The sequence below is a fragment of the Myxine glutinosa genome, chromosome 1, assembly GCF_964187855.1.
Source record: "Myxine glutinosa chromosome 1, kmMyxGlut1.1, whole genome shotgun sequence".
Classification (NCBI taxonomy): Eukaryota; Metazoa; Chordata; class Myxini; order Myxiniformes; family Myxinidae; genus Myxine; species Myxine glutinosa.
In genome coordinates this window covers 226,010,062-226,026,675 of record NC_136261.1, presented here as the reverse complement: position 1 = coordinate 226,026,675, position 16,614 = coordinate 226,010,062, and the positions used below count along the sequence as shown (strand labels likewise).

The following is a 16,614-nucleotide window of genomic DNA, read 5'->3' as shown; positions in this document are numbered from 1 at the left end:
TGGGAGTTGTTGTTTGCAGATGATCTGGTGTTGATTGTGGAGAGCATGGATGGACTGAAGGAGAAGATGAACAAGTGGAAGGAATGTATGGAGACAAAAGGTCTGAAGGCGAATATCAGAAAGACGAATGTGATGGCGAGTGGTAAAGCATGTGGTGATGTGGAAAGAACTGGGAAGTGTCCGTGTGCTGTGTGCAAGAAGTGTATCGGAGTGAACTCCATGAAATGTACACTGAGTGGGTTCATCAAAAATGTAGTGGTCTGAGAGGGTCATTAACCAGTGTGGCAGCTACTTTCAAGTGTAAGGTGTGCACAGAGGGAGCTGCAGATGGAGGAAATGTTGAGTTGGATCTTGGAGACGGCGTGAAGCTTGAACGTGTGAAAACATTTTGCTACCTAGGAGACATACTGAATGGAGAAGGTGGATCAGACTTGGCAACGGTTGCTGGAGTTAGAAGTGCATGGAAGACGTTTCGGGAACTGAGTGGCGTGCTGATGAGGAGGGGAGTGTCGTTGAAGCTGAAGGGAAAGGTGTATGCTGCATGTGTGAGAAGTGTTATGATTTATGGGAGCGAGACATGGGTAATGAATGTAGAGCAGCAACGAAGGCTGGAAAGGGTGGAAATGCAAATGGTTCGGTGGATGTGCGGAGTATCGTTGAGAGAGAGTAAGACAAATGATGAATTGCAAAAGATGATGGGAATAGAGCCTGTGATGGATGCTGTGAAGAGAAACAGGTTGAGATGGTTTGGTCATGTGTTGAGGAAGGATGAAAGTGAGAGGTTGAGAATGAATGATGGAAATGAATGTAGAAGGAAGTAGAGGATGGGGAAGACCGAGAAAGACTTGGCTAAACGTGGTGGAAGAAGAAATGTGGACAAGGGGGTTAACAAGGGGAGATGCAGAAAATAAGGCAAAATGGAGAAGACTGTCATGGGGCCCGCAAGGCTAACCCCCGCAGGGAAAATGGCCTTAAAATGCCTGTTGTTGTTGTTGTTGTTGTTGTATCCTCATGAGTTTTTTTTTACAGTTTCGAAGTATTACTTTCATATATTTTTGTTTGACTCTTCTTTCGCAACTATGGAAATAAATGTTTCTTTGAATTGAAAATTGAATTGAATTGATGTGAGTATCTGTCTTTGTTTCATTCAAATAGCTTTACCTGTTTTGAAGAAGGAAAGTGTGACAATATAGTCGAAATGTTGCAGAATGTGTTATAAAAAGACATTTTATCGTGTAAGGTCGTTTAAAATGGATAGCAAAACGTACCAACACGATAGTGCACACAACCCTCAAAGTCTCCAACCGTGGTCCATCCTTGTTTCTTTTCCACTTCGGGGTCATTGTGCAAAATCTTATTACGAAGCCAGGAGAGGTAATAAACTCGCAGTTTGTTTTTCTTTCCTGTAATGAAAGACAAAGGTATGTATGGGCCATGTTAATTACCCACCTGAAGCACAAAAACACATTTGGTTTGGGAAGACAGCTGAGCAAAGAAGCGATTTAAAAAATCGATTTTGTAATGATTGTGAGAAGGAAGGCTTAGAGTATTTACTGGCCAACTGTATCTTGTGGACAATGGGAAAATGGATGAGCAGGGAGGATGTGAAGTATGTACACACGAATGGAGTGTGGTGGAACACAGAAGGTTATAAAAAACGATATATTACATTTTAGTTCAGTTAAGTAAGTACAGGGTGTTTCAGAAAGAGTGATACAACTTTAAACGTTTATTTACAAAGAAACAGAAACCTCAGAAATGTGAACCAAACATTTATTGAAAGCTTATGATATGGTATTTTCTATCACTGTTTGCTATTGCAGTAAGTCACTGCTCGAGTTAGTGAGAGCCCAAGGTCTGAAATTGGCATTTACGCAAAATCCTTGTAATTGACCTTCTTGATGTACGCCCCTCCGCGGTTCAGACAGGCATTGATCCTGACTCCAAATTTCTGTCCAACTTTCCTGTAGGTCTCATGTGGCACTACATGGAGGTAGTCTGACACCTCCTGCTTCAGATCATCCAGTGTGACAGGGCGGTTGACGTAGACAGAGCGGTATCCAGGGCAACGAGGTGGTTTCTGAAGAGCTGCTGCAGGAAAGTGATGGTGTCACCAGCTGGATGCGGGGTGCACCATCCTGCATAAACCAGGTCATGCTGAGCTGGTTTGGGGTGACCTTTTGGGCTAGATCATTAGGGAACTTCTGGAGCACAGCCCGGTAGCTCTCACCGTCGATCGTCACCGTTCTGCTGTTGTCATTCTCAAACCAGTAAGGCCCTAGCATTCCCCATCTGGCATTGAAGGTGCAGAAGCATGTGACCTTAGGCCCTTTCAGGTACCTCTCAGTGATCTCCTCAGGTGGTTCTGCCCCCCAGAAAATGTTGTTGTGGTTGTTGATTTAGTTTCATACCACAGAGCCACCACTTTTCTCTTCTGCTCCACTGTCAATGGCATAGTTGAGCTACAGAGCGAGAAATCCCAGGGAACAAATACCACGATAACACCAACAAACCCTGAAAAGGAAAACGCTATAGGACAAAAAACTAAGAAATGGCAGGAAGTCAAAGTTGTATCAAACTTTTTGAAACAACCGTATAAACTTGTTATTTGGTGAATCCATGCTCATAGAATAACTGAATAAGAGAGAGAACATGGACAGTCACAGGGCTGAAAGACAAACACAAAGTCCTCTCAAAATGTTTCTACTTTGGCAGAGTACATTATTATACAGACTTGGCATTTAATATGGAATTTTTTTTTTTTCTTGACGGGTTTACTTTCTGAACTCAGTATATCAATCTGGTGAGTTTCTTTTACGCTTTGGTGATTTCTTTGTTAAAAGAACCATGTCACTGATTGTCTGTCACAGCAAGAAGTCAATAACAGGATTATATCGCAGGTGGCATGACAAAATGTACGGACAGGTACATTTGACGATTCGCTTCACAATCGGGTATATAAGGGTTGTTGCATTCTGTATTAGTGGAAAACAACTGCTGCACGTCTACAAAAGTTATTGCCGCTTCCTCTGGAGATGGTCCGTCAACTCGACAATGCTGTTTGTCATGGAGTGGTGGCTTTACGAAATTCCGGCATGAAACAGCGTGCTATTGCTCAGCAGTATGGCATCACTCAAGGTCAGGTGTCAAAGATCCTGAAACGAAATGCTCAGAGGGGTGTCCCTACTCCAATACCGAGGCCAGGACGTCCCCGCAGAACCACAAGGAGGGATGATCGCCAGCTGCACTGGTTAGTCCGCAATGGCCGTACCAAGTCAGCTAATCGGCTTAGGGCTGAGTGGCAGCAACTGACAAATGTGCCTGTATCCAGAAGGCTAGTCAACCAACGACTGGTTCAAGCAGGCTATCATGCCAGGCGTCCCCTGAGAAAGCCACGCCTGACCAGACAACACCGCCAGCGCCGATTGCAGTGGGCCAGAGAGCACCGTCAATGGCAGCCAGGACACTGGAATCACGTGATCTTCAGGGACGAGTCTAGATTTCTGGTCTATCGTCAAGATGGCCGCGTCCGAGTGCGCAGACAAGTGCATGAAGCCGACAACGAAGATTGTATAGTGCCAAGAGTCCAAGCTGGAGGTGGTGGGGTGACCGTTTGGGCTGCTTTTCATGCAGGGGTGCAAAACTGACCTGGTTGTTCTGAATGGAAACCTGAACCAGTTCAAGTCCAGGGCCATTCTGGAAGAAACATTACTTCCATTTGCTCGTGCAACCTTTCGAGGAAACTTTGTCTTCCAAGATGACAATGCACGGCCTCATCGTGCTCGCATGATCCAACACTTTCTTGCTGACCGTGGTGTAGAGCATATGGAGTGGCCTGCCATGTCCCCGGATATGAATCCGATAGAGAACTTGTGGGCATAATTAACGTGTCAAATCGACAACTTGAACCAGCAGGCTACCTCTGTGCGTGAATTGCAGCAGGCTATTGTCACTGCATGGCAAGCGATTCCTGTCCAAACCTTGGGAAATCTCATGAACAGCATGCCTCAATGTGTACGTGCTCTCCTGAATGCTCGTGGGGGTTACATGGAGTACTGAACTGTAATTTTACTGTCCGTAATCCCAGTCGTAATTTAACTTTTGTTTTAAAAAATTTTGGCTAATGTGCAAAATAAAGAGATACTTCTGGAAAACGTACAGAAGTTTAACACAGTACTGTCTGTGAATTGAGTTCGATATCAGTTTACATCACTTTCAAGGATCAATTTATTTGCTTCGAAATGTCAAATGTGGTTTTTGTTTCTTTTAAAGGTCACATTAACAAAACCTAGAATAATTTCAACATAATTCCAATGAACTTTTGGTTCTCAGTCATGTGTGAAAAGTAAGTTCACCCCCACCCAAAAAAATTCCATATTAAATGCCAAGTCTGTATTTAGGAAAAAGTGTTAAGTATTCTAATGGAGGTATTTTACAGGTTTTTTTTTTTTTTTTTTTTTGCAGCATCTAAGACTCATGGAAGAGCTGTCGCACAAATCAGACAGACACATGCAGGCGAACTCCAGAAGATCACAGTTTGTGACGGAGGTATTGAAGCAACTTCCCAGAACACACTAGATACTGGTGACGCCATAGTGCGACGTGGCTTTTCTATACATCGTCAGCGGGGCAATTAGGGAGTAATCTCCCCAACCCACGTCATGTGATGGCATATAAACACGTGGGGTTTGACGGTGCTCTATTATCTAAACTGAGGTACATGTGAGAGGTAAAAAAAAGCCCTCTGGGTGATCTTGTTCCAAGCATGCAACACGTTTTTCTGACACATACCTTTGGTTGGGTGGTGTATAGGCGACTGACAGCTCCCTCAATCGCTCCCGAAAATAAAATAAAAACAAGCGTTACGCATAGGTGCCCCGTCGGTGAAGTGATGCGAGTTGACAAATTGGAAGACGCAAGGTGGCCATCTTGGATTTTGACGTGGTGACCCAATTTTCAATAGCGTTCTTCCTTATGCATAGATACCGTGTGCGGCCGTGTGTGGCCTTGTACCTCCGTCGGTGTTTGTTAACTTAAGTCCCCTACATCGTGTTTTGCTTGGCTCTTAGTTTTCTCCCTTCTACCCCGAACATAATACTCTTTGTCTAACGTTTTAAATCCCCACCCCCCCCCCCCCCCCCAAAAAAAAAAACCAAAAACATTTATTTTCCTTTCTCCACGTGTGCCGTTATCTCATCCTGTACTTTCTGTACAGGTGTGCTGTTCGCCCTGCCCCCTTTATCTCCTTGCCGTCCACCTTTTGCCCTGTTCACATGACTCGTGGTGGTTCCTCTCAGCCCTCCCCCCGTTGGTATTTTGTGCATATAAGATTGTTTACAGTTCTGTTTCAATATTATTGAAATATGTTTAACCTTTCCCCTTCAGTGTTTTATTCAGTGGTATATAACAACACGCTGTTTTTCTTCCTATTTAAAAGGCTTTTCTCAATTTCCTCTCCAACTCATTCCACGTCAAAAAAAAGAAATTCAATCTCTTATACGTCTCCCTCACTACATGGTCTAAATTCACATTCATTCCACCCCTCCTCCATCGTTCTGAATCGGATTGCTAAATTGAAAATCACAACAAACCCAATTTGTTATCAATGTTCGTCTTTCATTAATCATCCACTTTCTAAACTCCCCTCTTGCCCCTCCCCTCCAAATCCCCCCCCTTGCACCTACACTCCTAAACTCCCCCCTTGCCCCTACACTCCTAAACTCCCCCCTTGAGTTATTTACGGATGCTTGTGATTGACTACGAGTTGGCGATCCGTAAGGACTCGTAAGAATAATCCGTGTATGTGAAGGTTGCATTAACGGTATGGACCTCAAACATCCGGGGCCTTCGCTCAAACCCGACTGATCTCTCCATACAGGTTGCTTCTGACAATCCAGACTTGATCTGCTTAACAGAGACTTTCCTCCTTCAAGATGTCTCTGATTCCTTAATATCTCTTCCTGGTTACTCCCTCCTCCGGTATGATAGACCTGAGCCTCGTCCTGGTTGGGGGGAGGCTATCTTTATCAAAAACTCTCTTCCTCACTCTCCTTGCACTGCCCTCTCTCCTCCTCACCCCCAGGAGTACCTCTGACTACGGCTTCCTCTCCGCTCCCACCTTTTGTTCATATGTGTTCTGTACCGTCCCCCAAACAGTGATGACTCCATTTACATTTCACTGCCTGACAACATGGACCAACTTCTATCCACTCATCCCAACTCTCTCTTCCTCATATGTGGTGACTTCAACTGTCATCATGCCACCTGGTTGGGTGTGGGTTCCTCTCTCACCAGTCATGGCACCTCAGCAAAGGACTTCTGTGACTCACTGGGATTGACACAATCTGTCAATTTCCCGACCCGGATCTCAGCCAATGGAGTATCTTCTCTTCTAGACTTGATTATGACACAACTTCCCTGCTAATGTCTGCTGCTCTTCTTCTGCCCCAATCGGTTCTTCTGATCATGTGCTTGTCAAAGTGGACATCTCTCTGGCCATTCTCAGAGAGCCTCCTCAGCGTCGACGAGTCTGGCATTTCACCCAGGCCGACTGGGACGGTCTTGAAGTAGCCATCAATCGTCTGGATTGGTCTCCCATCTCCACTGCCTCTGACATCAATTCTTCCTGGAAATTCTTCCAAAGCAAACTGCTCTCTCTCATGCACAGATTTATCCCATCTCGTCTTCAGTTGTCTTACCCTTCCTCCCGTCCATGGTACACTGAATCTTGTGGTGAGGCAGTTGCCCTGAAACAACGTGCCTTTGCCTCTTGGAAGGCTAATCCAACTGAAGGCAATCTCAGTTCCTTCCACCAAGCTCGGAACAAGTGTGTGTCTACCCTTAGGAGTGCCAGGAAGCACTATCTCTCCTCACTCAAGAATGAACTCTCAAACCTGTCTCCTTCCTCCAAATCCTGGTGGTGTCTGGTCAAATCCGTTTCTGGTGTTTGTTCCCCCTCCATCCCCTCCCTTACCTCAAATGGCCAAACAGTTGATATCGCACGTGACAAAGCCGAATGCCTCAACTCTGTGTTTGCCTCAAAATCTTTAGTCCCAAACCCATCTCTCTCTGTTCCCACCTTTCCCAGTCGAACCCAACTGCTCCTGGACTCTGTGTCCTTCTCTCCTGACAAGGTGGAGGAGTTTTTGTCTAACCTCGACTCTGATTCTGCAACTGGACCAGATGGCATCAGCCCACGGGTCCTAAAATCCTGCTCTGCCGCTCTATCTCACCCTCTCTCTCTGTTCTTTTCACCCTATCTTTTGCTCAAGGTCATCTGCCAGCATCCTGGAAATCAGCAAACATTACCGCTTGACACAAAAAAGGTGCAAAAACAGATCCTTGTAACTACAGACCAATCAGCGTACTCCCAATTATCAGCAAAGTCATGGAATTCCATCATTGCTTCGGATATAAAATCTTTCCTCTTCTCCAATGGCTTGATCTCTGATCATCAATTTGATTTCAGACCAGGTCACTCTACTCTGGACATGCTGCTTCTGCTGTCTCAACAATGGATGGAGGTCCTCAATGCCAAACAGGAAATCAGAGCTGTCTCCCTTGACATATCAAGTGCCTTCGATACGGTCTGGCACCCAGCTCTGCTCACCAAACTCTCCTCCTATGGTATCGATGGAAATCTCCATGCATGGCTTGCGGACTTCCTCTCTGGTCGTAGTCAACGTGTGGCCCTGAATGGATTTCTCTCATCTCCCCTTCCTGTTCAGGCTGGAGTTCCCCAAGGCAGTGTGCTGGGTCCTGTGCTTTTTCTGGTCTTTATCAATGATCTCTCCGACTCTCTGGAAAATCCTCTCTATCTCTTTGCTGATGACTCCACTCTCTGCCGCTCCATTCCTCTTCCCTCAGATCGGCAGTCTGTAGCCTCCTCACTCTCTGAAGACCTGGACAAAATCACAGACTGGTCAAACAAGTGGAACATGTCTTTCAATCCTGACAAATCTCACACTCTTACTATGTCTCTCCGAAAAGATCGACTGGACAACCCTCCCATCTACTTTCTCAACAATCCTCTCCAAGAAGTTCTGTCGCTCAAGCTTTTGGGTCTCACTATCTGCCATGATCTTTCTTGGGAAAACCACATTTCCAAGCTGGCCTCCAAAGCCAGTCGCCGACTGGGCATCCTCCGTCGTGCGAAGTCCTTCCGAGGCACACCTGAGCTCCTCACCACATACAAGGCTTTCATCCGCAGCTCAATGGAATACTGTTCTCCCCTATGGGCTGGTGCTCCTGCCTCACACCTATCTCGGCTTCACGCTGTTGAAACCAAAGCTTTCAGAATCATTGGAATCTCCTGCGATGAAGCTATCTCTGAGGGCCTTTCACTCACTCACCACAGGCAGGTAGGTGGTCTTTCTGTCTTCTACCGACTCCTCTCCGGCCTTGCTCCCCCAGCTCTCTCTGTGCTCTGTCCCCCAAATATTCCTACAGGTCGCACAAGATCTGCCAGCAACCCTCTGATGGTTAAACTGCCGAAATCTCAGCTCTCTGCTCACCTTCACTCTTTTATTCCTCTTTTCTCCCGCCTCTGGAACAAACTCCCACACTCCCTTCAATCCCACTCCTCCCTCCAGGTCTTTAAAACAGCTGTTCACCACCATCTCTTATCTTCCCCCATCCAAAACCTTGATCTTTTCTACCCCCACTAATTCACCCCAGATCCACCTTGTTTGAAATTCCAACTTCTTTCCTGGAAGTCCTGGCAGTGTCCATATGTTTTATACCTCTCCCACCCCTCCCTTCCCATGCCTCCCCCCCCAAAGCCCTCTCCCTCCCACAGATCTCTCGATGTCTCCATGTCTCTCGGTCCCTGCTCTCAAATGTTGTGTTTGTGTCCTTCCCCCTCTCTCCCAATCTTGTCTACCGCTCCCGATGTTATTTGTTTTATGTGTCGGTTTGTATTTCTGTGTGATTAATGTTCGCTCTTTCACGAGCCTCGATCTTGTATACAAAAAAAAAAAATAATAATAAAAAATACACCCACACACCAGATTAGAAGTTGGTACTTCGCTTATTTTTCAAGATATTCCGCTCACAAGGTTCAGACATACATGGCGGTGGCCATCTTGGATTTTGACGTGGGTTGCACCCACACACCAAATTAGAATTCGGTCCTTCGCTTACGCACGCACGCACGCACGGACGGACGGATGGATGGATGCACGGACGGACGCACACACGGACGGAGGGGAAAACCATAGTCCCCCTTTCGCTCCGCGGTGCGACGGGGGACAATAACCTGGGTTGCATGCATGAAGGAAAAACATGCCTACTGCTTATAATTCAAAACACCTCACTGCACTGGAAAACGTGGGGACAGGAACACTCTATGTGCTGTAAAGGGTGGGACTTGTAATACCCTCTCACCTGGAGGCGGCGCTACGTGATAAACATTTACATAGAGAATATGCTTCCCCAAGACCACTGACAAAGATAAAAACACACCTGTACACAAATTGGCGTCATGCTGATCCCATGTAGAAAATATGGAATATAACTACTGTAGGAGGATTAGCATGACAAACACACAAACAAACGAACACACACCAGTCCGTGTGAATTAAAGTAAAGATGCTGAGCCTGAAGCAAGGAACAGGCACGTGTCTTTTCAAGTCTGTGGCATAACCCATCCCGGCCAGTGTCAAAATCGAAATTCCAACCACGCAGACTCGGACTGAAACCTCGAGCCATGCCACTGGGTCTGGTTCAACTTTACACTTGGAAACATTCAAGGAAGATAATATACAGGTAGTGGACAAAAAAGTGGAAACACCTGGGTAAATGAGGGACACCAAGCAACGGCTTTACACAGGTGTGGCCCATCTGTTAATGAAGGAAATAACATCCCAGCATGCTTAGGGTCATGTATAAATATGCTGCACAGTCCTGGTTGCCTATTAATTATGGCTAGCATGGCTGCAAGGAGAGACCCCTTCGCCCCCCCCCCCCACCCCCCCCCCCCCCCACACCCCCACCAATGCCTCTATCCACAGAACACGTGTGGTTCCCCACAGTTTTGATGAGCATGACACTGATGCTATCCGTATGTCATGGTCTTCTCAGTCACGAGAAACCAATCGAGCATTTATGGGATATTCTGGAATGACATCTGAGACAGCATTTTCCACCTCCATCAAACAGGTGTGAGTTGATTGACTTTCTAGTGGAAGAATGGTGCCGCATCCCTCCTGCAGAATTCCAGAAGATGGTGGACTCCAGCCACGGCACAAACAAGCCATACTGGCCAACGCCTTATTAAGTGACTTTACATTGGTGCTTCCATTGATGTTTGTCCACTACCTGTATATATTAAATACGATCTATCCATAAATGGTAGCGAATATAAACTTCACACATACCCTCACTTCTCCCCCTCTGCTAATCACAATATTTTAAGATGAACTCTTCCTCCTGCCCCAATATTCAAACCCCCTCCCAACACCAGGTCTTCAACCCCCTCACTCCCGCGTCCCCCCAGCCTCAGGCTCCCTCTTCCAAATGTCTGTTCTCCCCTCCCCCTTTCTTCAAAGCAAGAAAGTATTCTTACATCTTCCCATATTATTTCTTCATGAGCTCATTAAAATGGTGGAATAGTTAGTTAACTCTCTTTCCCCTCTCCTATCCACCTTAATATTATGCCATTACAAACTTCACCTACCCCTCCCTCATAACCTGCTTTCTCACCTTCCCAACTTCTTCTTTCATCCCATTCACAATCTCGGGAACAGCAAGATACGTCTCCTGAGAACAATTATCCAAACTCCCTTCAGGTCTCCATTCACAATCTCTCGAGATATGTCCCGTGGAAATTATGTGGAATTGCCACTCAAGTAAGTGATTGTGAGTCGCCAAATAATTGTGTTCATAAATGATCCTAAATTAATGATCTTCTTCGTGATGCAGAAAAGGTTTAAAGTAAATAATGACAAAACAAAGTTTAATTCACAATCTCGAAAGATATATGACAGAGGGACAGACAGACTGACAAGGATATTATTATATAGTTTGATGTGACAGAGGGACAGACAGACTGACAAGGATATTATTATATAGTTTGATGTGACAGAGGGACAGACAAACTGACAAGGATATTATTATATAGTTTGATGTGACAGAGGGACAGACAAACTGACAAGGATATTATTATATAGTTTGATGTGACAGAGGGACAGACAAACTGACAAGGATATTATTATATAGTTTGATGTGACAGAGGGACAGACAAACTGACAAGGATATTATTATATAGTTTGATGTGACAGAGGGACAGACAAACTGACAAGGATATTATTATATAGTTTGATGTGACAGAGGGACAGACAAACTGACTAGGATATTATTATATAGTTTGATGTGACAGAGGGACAGACAAACTGACAAGGATATTATTATATAGTTTGATGTGACAGAGGGACAGACAGACTGACAAGGATATTATTATATAGTTTGATGTGACAGAGGGACAGACAGACTGACAAGGATATTATTATATAGTTTGATGTGACAGAGGGACAGACAGACTGACAAGGATATTATTATATAGTTTGATGTGACAGAGGGACATACAGACTGAAAAGGATATTATTATATAGTTTGATGTGACAGAGGGACAGACAGACTGACAAGGATATTATTATATAGTTTGATGTGACAGAGGGACAGACAGACTGACAAGGATATTATTATATAGTTTGATGTGACAGAGGGACATACAGACTGACAAGGATATTATTATATAGTTTGATGTGACAGAGGGACAGACAGACTGACAAGGATATTATTATATAGTTTGATGTGACAGAGGGACAGACAGACTGACAAGGATATTATTATATAGTTTGATGTGACAGAGGGACAGACAGACTGACAAGGATATTATTATATAGTTTGATGTGACAGAGGGACATACAGACTGACAAGGATATTATTATATAGTTTGATGTGACAGAGGGACAGACAGACTGACAAGGATATTATTATATAGTTTGATGTGACAGAGGGACAGACAGACTGACAAGGATATTATTATATAGTTTGATGTGACAGAGGGACAGACAAACTGACAAGGATATTATTATATCGTTTGATGTGATAGAGGGACAGACAAACTGACAAGGATATTATTATATAGTTTGATGTGACAGAGGGACAGACAGACTGACAAGGATATTATTATATCGTTTGATGTGACAGAGGGACAGACAGACTGACAAGGATATTATTATATAGTTTGATGTGACAGAGGGACAGACAGACTGAAAAGGATATTATTATATAGTTTGATGTGACAGAGGGACAGACAAACTGACAAGGATATTATTATATAGTTTGATGTGACAGAGGGACAGACAGACTGAAAAGGATATTATTATATAGTTTGATGTGACAGAGGGACAGACAAACTGACAAGGATATTATTATATCGTTTGATGTGACAGAGGGACAGACAAACTGACAAGGATATTATTATATAGTTTGATGTGACAGAGGGACAGACAAACTGACAAGGATATTATTATATAGTTTGATGTGACAGAGGGACAGACAAACTGACAAGGATATTATTATATAGTTTGATGTGACAGAGGGACAGACAGACTGAAAAGGATATTATTATATAGTTTGATGTGACAGAGGGACAGACAAACTGACAAGGATATTATTATATCGTTTGATGTGATAGAGGGACAGACAAACTGACAAGGATATTATTATATAGTTTGATGTGACAGAGGGACAGACAAACTGACAAGGATATTATTATATAGTTTGATGTGACAGAGGGACAGACAAACTGACAAGGATATTATTATATAGTTTGATGTGACAGAGGGACAGACAGACTGACAAGGATATTATTATATCGTTTGATGTGATAGAGGGACAGACAGACTGACAAGGATATTATTATATAGTTTGATGTGACAGAGGGACAGACAGACTGACAAGGATATTATTATATAGTTTGATGTGACAGAGGGACAGACAAACTGACAAGGATATTATTATATAGTTTGATGTGACAGAGGGACAGACAAACTGACAAGGATATTCTTATATAGTTTGATGTGACAGAGGGACAGACAAACTGACAAGGATATTATTATATAGTTTGATGTGATAGAGGGACAGACAGACTGACAAGGATATTATTATATCGTTTGATGTGATAGAGGGACAGACAGACTGACAAGGATATTATTATATCGTTTGATGTGATAGAGGGACAGACAGACTGACAAGGATATTATTATATCGTTTGATGTGATAGAGGGACAGACAGACTGACAAGGATATTATTATATCGTTTGATGTGATAGAGGGACAGACAGACTGACAAGGATATTATTATATAGTTTGATGTGACAGAGGGACAGACAGACTGACAAGGATATTATTATATAGTTTGATGTGACAGAGGGACAGACAAACTGACAAGGATATTATTATATAGTTTGATGTGACAGAGGGACAGACAAACTGACAAGGATATTATTATATCGTTTGATGTGATAGAGGGACAGACAAACTGACAAGGATATTATTATATAGTTTGATGTGACAGAGGGACAGACAAACTGACAAGGATATTATTATATAGTTTGATGTGACAGAGGGACAGACAGACTGAAAAGGATATTATTATATAGTTTGATGTGACAGAGGGACAGACAGACTGACAAGGATATTATTATATAGTTTGATGTGACAGAGGGACAGACAAACTGACAAGGATATTATTATATCGTTTGATGTGATAGAGGGACAGACAAACTGACAAGGATATTATTATATAGTTTGATGTGACAGAGGGACAGACAAACTGACAAGGATATTATTATATAGTTTGATGTGACAGAGGGACAGACAAACTGACAAGGATATTATTATATAGTTTGATGTGACAGAGGGACAGACAAACTGACAAGGATATTATTATATAGTTTGATGTGACAGAGGGACAGACAAACTGACAAGGATATTATTATATAGTTTGATGTGACAGAGGGACAGACAGACTGACAAGGATATTATTATATAGTTTGATGTGACAGAGGGACAGACAAACTGACAAGGATATTATTATATAGTTTGATGTGACAGAGGGACAGACAAACTGACAAGGATATTATTATATCGTTTGATGTGACAGAGGGACAGACAGACTGACAAGGATATTATTATATAGTTTGATGTGACAGAGGGACAGACAAACTGACAAGGATATTATTATATCGTTTGATGTGACAGAGGGACAGACAAACTGACAAGGATATTATTATATAGTTTGATGTGACAGAGGGACAGACAAACTGACAAGGATATTATTATATAGTTTGATGTGACAGAGGGACAGACAGACTGACAAGGATATTATTATATAGTTTGATGTGACAGAGGGACAGACAGACTGAAAAGGATATTATTATATAGTTTGATGTGACAGAGGGACAGACAAACTGACAAGGATATTATTATATAGTTTGATGTGACAGAGGGACAGACAAACTGACAAGGATATTATTATATCGTTTGATGTGACAGAGGGACAGACAAACTGACAAGGATATTATTATATAGTTTGACCTTCATGGTTGTCACAGTGAACATTCAACTAATTGGACAATTACAGAGAGGTTCCTTTGTGGTTACACTTTTTAAAATAATCAATCAACTAACGTTGCAGACACAGTCCATTCTCCCGTTGGTTGTTCTCTCCATATGCAGGTTTCAGAAGGTGGAACGGAGTCCTCCCACGTCTCAAAGTATCCGCCTGCGGCTTCCACAATAATTTGGCGTGTGTGTGTGTGTGTGTGTGTGTGTGTGTGTGTGTGTGTGTGTGTGTGTGTGTGTGTGTGTATTTGTATATCTAATATGTAAAAATAAATAAATAAATACTAACCCCATCCCCTCCTTTAAGGCTAATGTTGTCCCCCCTTTCTAAACTAGTGCCTCACCCTATGGCTAATGCTCCTGGTGCACCATAGTCCACAATGTGGATTAATCTGTGATCACCAACAGGAAATAGGATGCGATCCAGAGCAAATTCAGGCAAGAGGAAAAAGCAAAAGAAAGATCTCAACAAGTTCCAAAAGCCCGGCGTTGGCCCCACGGTTAAGGTGGCTGGCTTAAGATCTTAGTGTCCTGAGTTTGAGCTCCCGTCAAGCCATTAAATAACACCAGGTGGGACGACTCAGCCTGTCATCTTTCCAAGGTTGGCAAAATGAGTACCAGCTTACTGGGAATGAGAATTTCGAGTATCCTGCATCAGAGTGACAACCTGTCCTGGATTGTGCCCCCTACCCAATGCAAAACTGCTTCTGCAGCCCTATGCATCTGAAGACATGAAAGAAGTGGCTCTTATTCTTTTCCAACATGGTCCATACGTGAGAAACTCTACGCCACAAATTCTAAACAATAAAATGCTAATAACAGCACTATCATTTGAAAACGAAGGCTGAGAAAATGTTACTTTGATGCACCTTTTGAAAACTCGAGTAATACAGCAAGAGTACTTTCGAGACATCAATAGCTCAGGAGCACAAGCTATATTTTGGAGATACTTTGGATAGTCTGCACGAGTAGGAATGTATTTATCACTTTTGTCTCTACTTTGATTCTGCACCTAATCCCTTGTTTCCCTGAGCAGAATGAGCGCAAATCCAAGCTGATCCGTGTTATCTCGCAACCCACATTGCAACTCATCTCCCCGAGTTGAGTGAAATGACTCCGGCTTCCACACGACGCATGTTTGCTATGGATGTGGGCAGTTCTTTCCCAGCATGCCGAGTGACAAATGTCATATGAATGTGTTTACAAAACTGAAGGCATTGACACTATTTCCATTTATTTGGTGATTTTTGCTCCGAAAGAAGACAGGTGTATATTAAAGCACAGATAAATCAGAAGTGAACCTGTTAATCCCACCCAGCCATCTTGAGTCAATACTGTGACGCACTTCCACCCATCGTGTGTTGGTGCCTTTGGAAAGGGTCCAAAAAAAAAAAGTCGAGCAGTTTGAAATGTCAGCCAATTCGGGTTTGGCATAAGATGACGTATCAAGGCCATCAGGGTTTTCGACATGGGTTCATTGGTGCATGCAATTGAGGCGTGTGCCTTTGAGATCATACATGTATTATCTATGCCAAACTCCATAGCATTGTGGTTAGGGCATCTGCTTTGAGTCTTGGAGGTTGGCAGTTCGATTAACCAAGGGCAATGGCTGTTTGTGTCTCATGTTAAAGTCAGGTCTTACGTGTGTGTGTGTGTGTGTGTGCGTGCTAGGTCTTCCAAGAGCCTTAAGCCCCATTCACATCGCGCTAGTTTCCAGCAAAATGCCACCATTTTTCCATCAATTTTTGGTCATTGCTTTAATGTGAACGGTAGCTAAAACCAACGCTGGTATTGCATTGAGCAATGCAGATATTTAAATGCTGCCATTTGGGTGTGAAAATGTCTTTAGACTATTTTTAAAACATTGGGGCAATAACCCTAGCACTCACCTGGTAGAATAAACAGTATATTGCACTGACTAAAGATACCTATTTTGGGGGGCAACGCCACACCCACCCCCCGTAGACGCCCAAAGGGGTAGAT

General features: G+C 43.3%; 1 protein-coding gene across 5 annotated transcripts in view; it reads right to left on the bottom strand.

Moving 5' to 3' along the window:
* The window catches only part of LOC137434425 (traf2 and NCK-interacting protein kinase), a 288,002-nt gene that overhangs the window by 43,067 nt on the left and 228,321 nt on the right, over positions 1-16,614 (bottom strand). For all 5 annotated transcript variants that reach the window (XM_068127408.2, XM_068127415.2, XM_068127423.2 and 2 more), the window contains one exon: positions 1,269-1,403. In XM_068127408.2, coding sequence (XP_067983509.2) covers positions 1,269-1,403 — 135 coding nt within the window. The remainder of the gene's footprint in view (positions 1-1,268; positions 1,404-16,614) is intronic.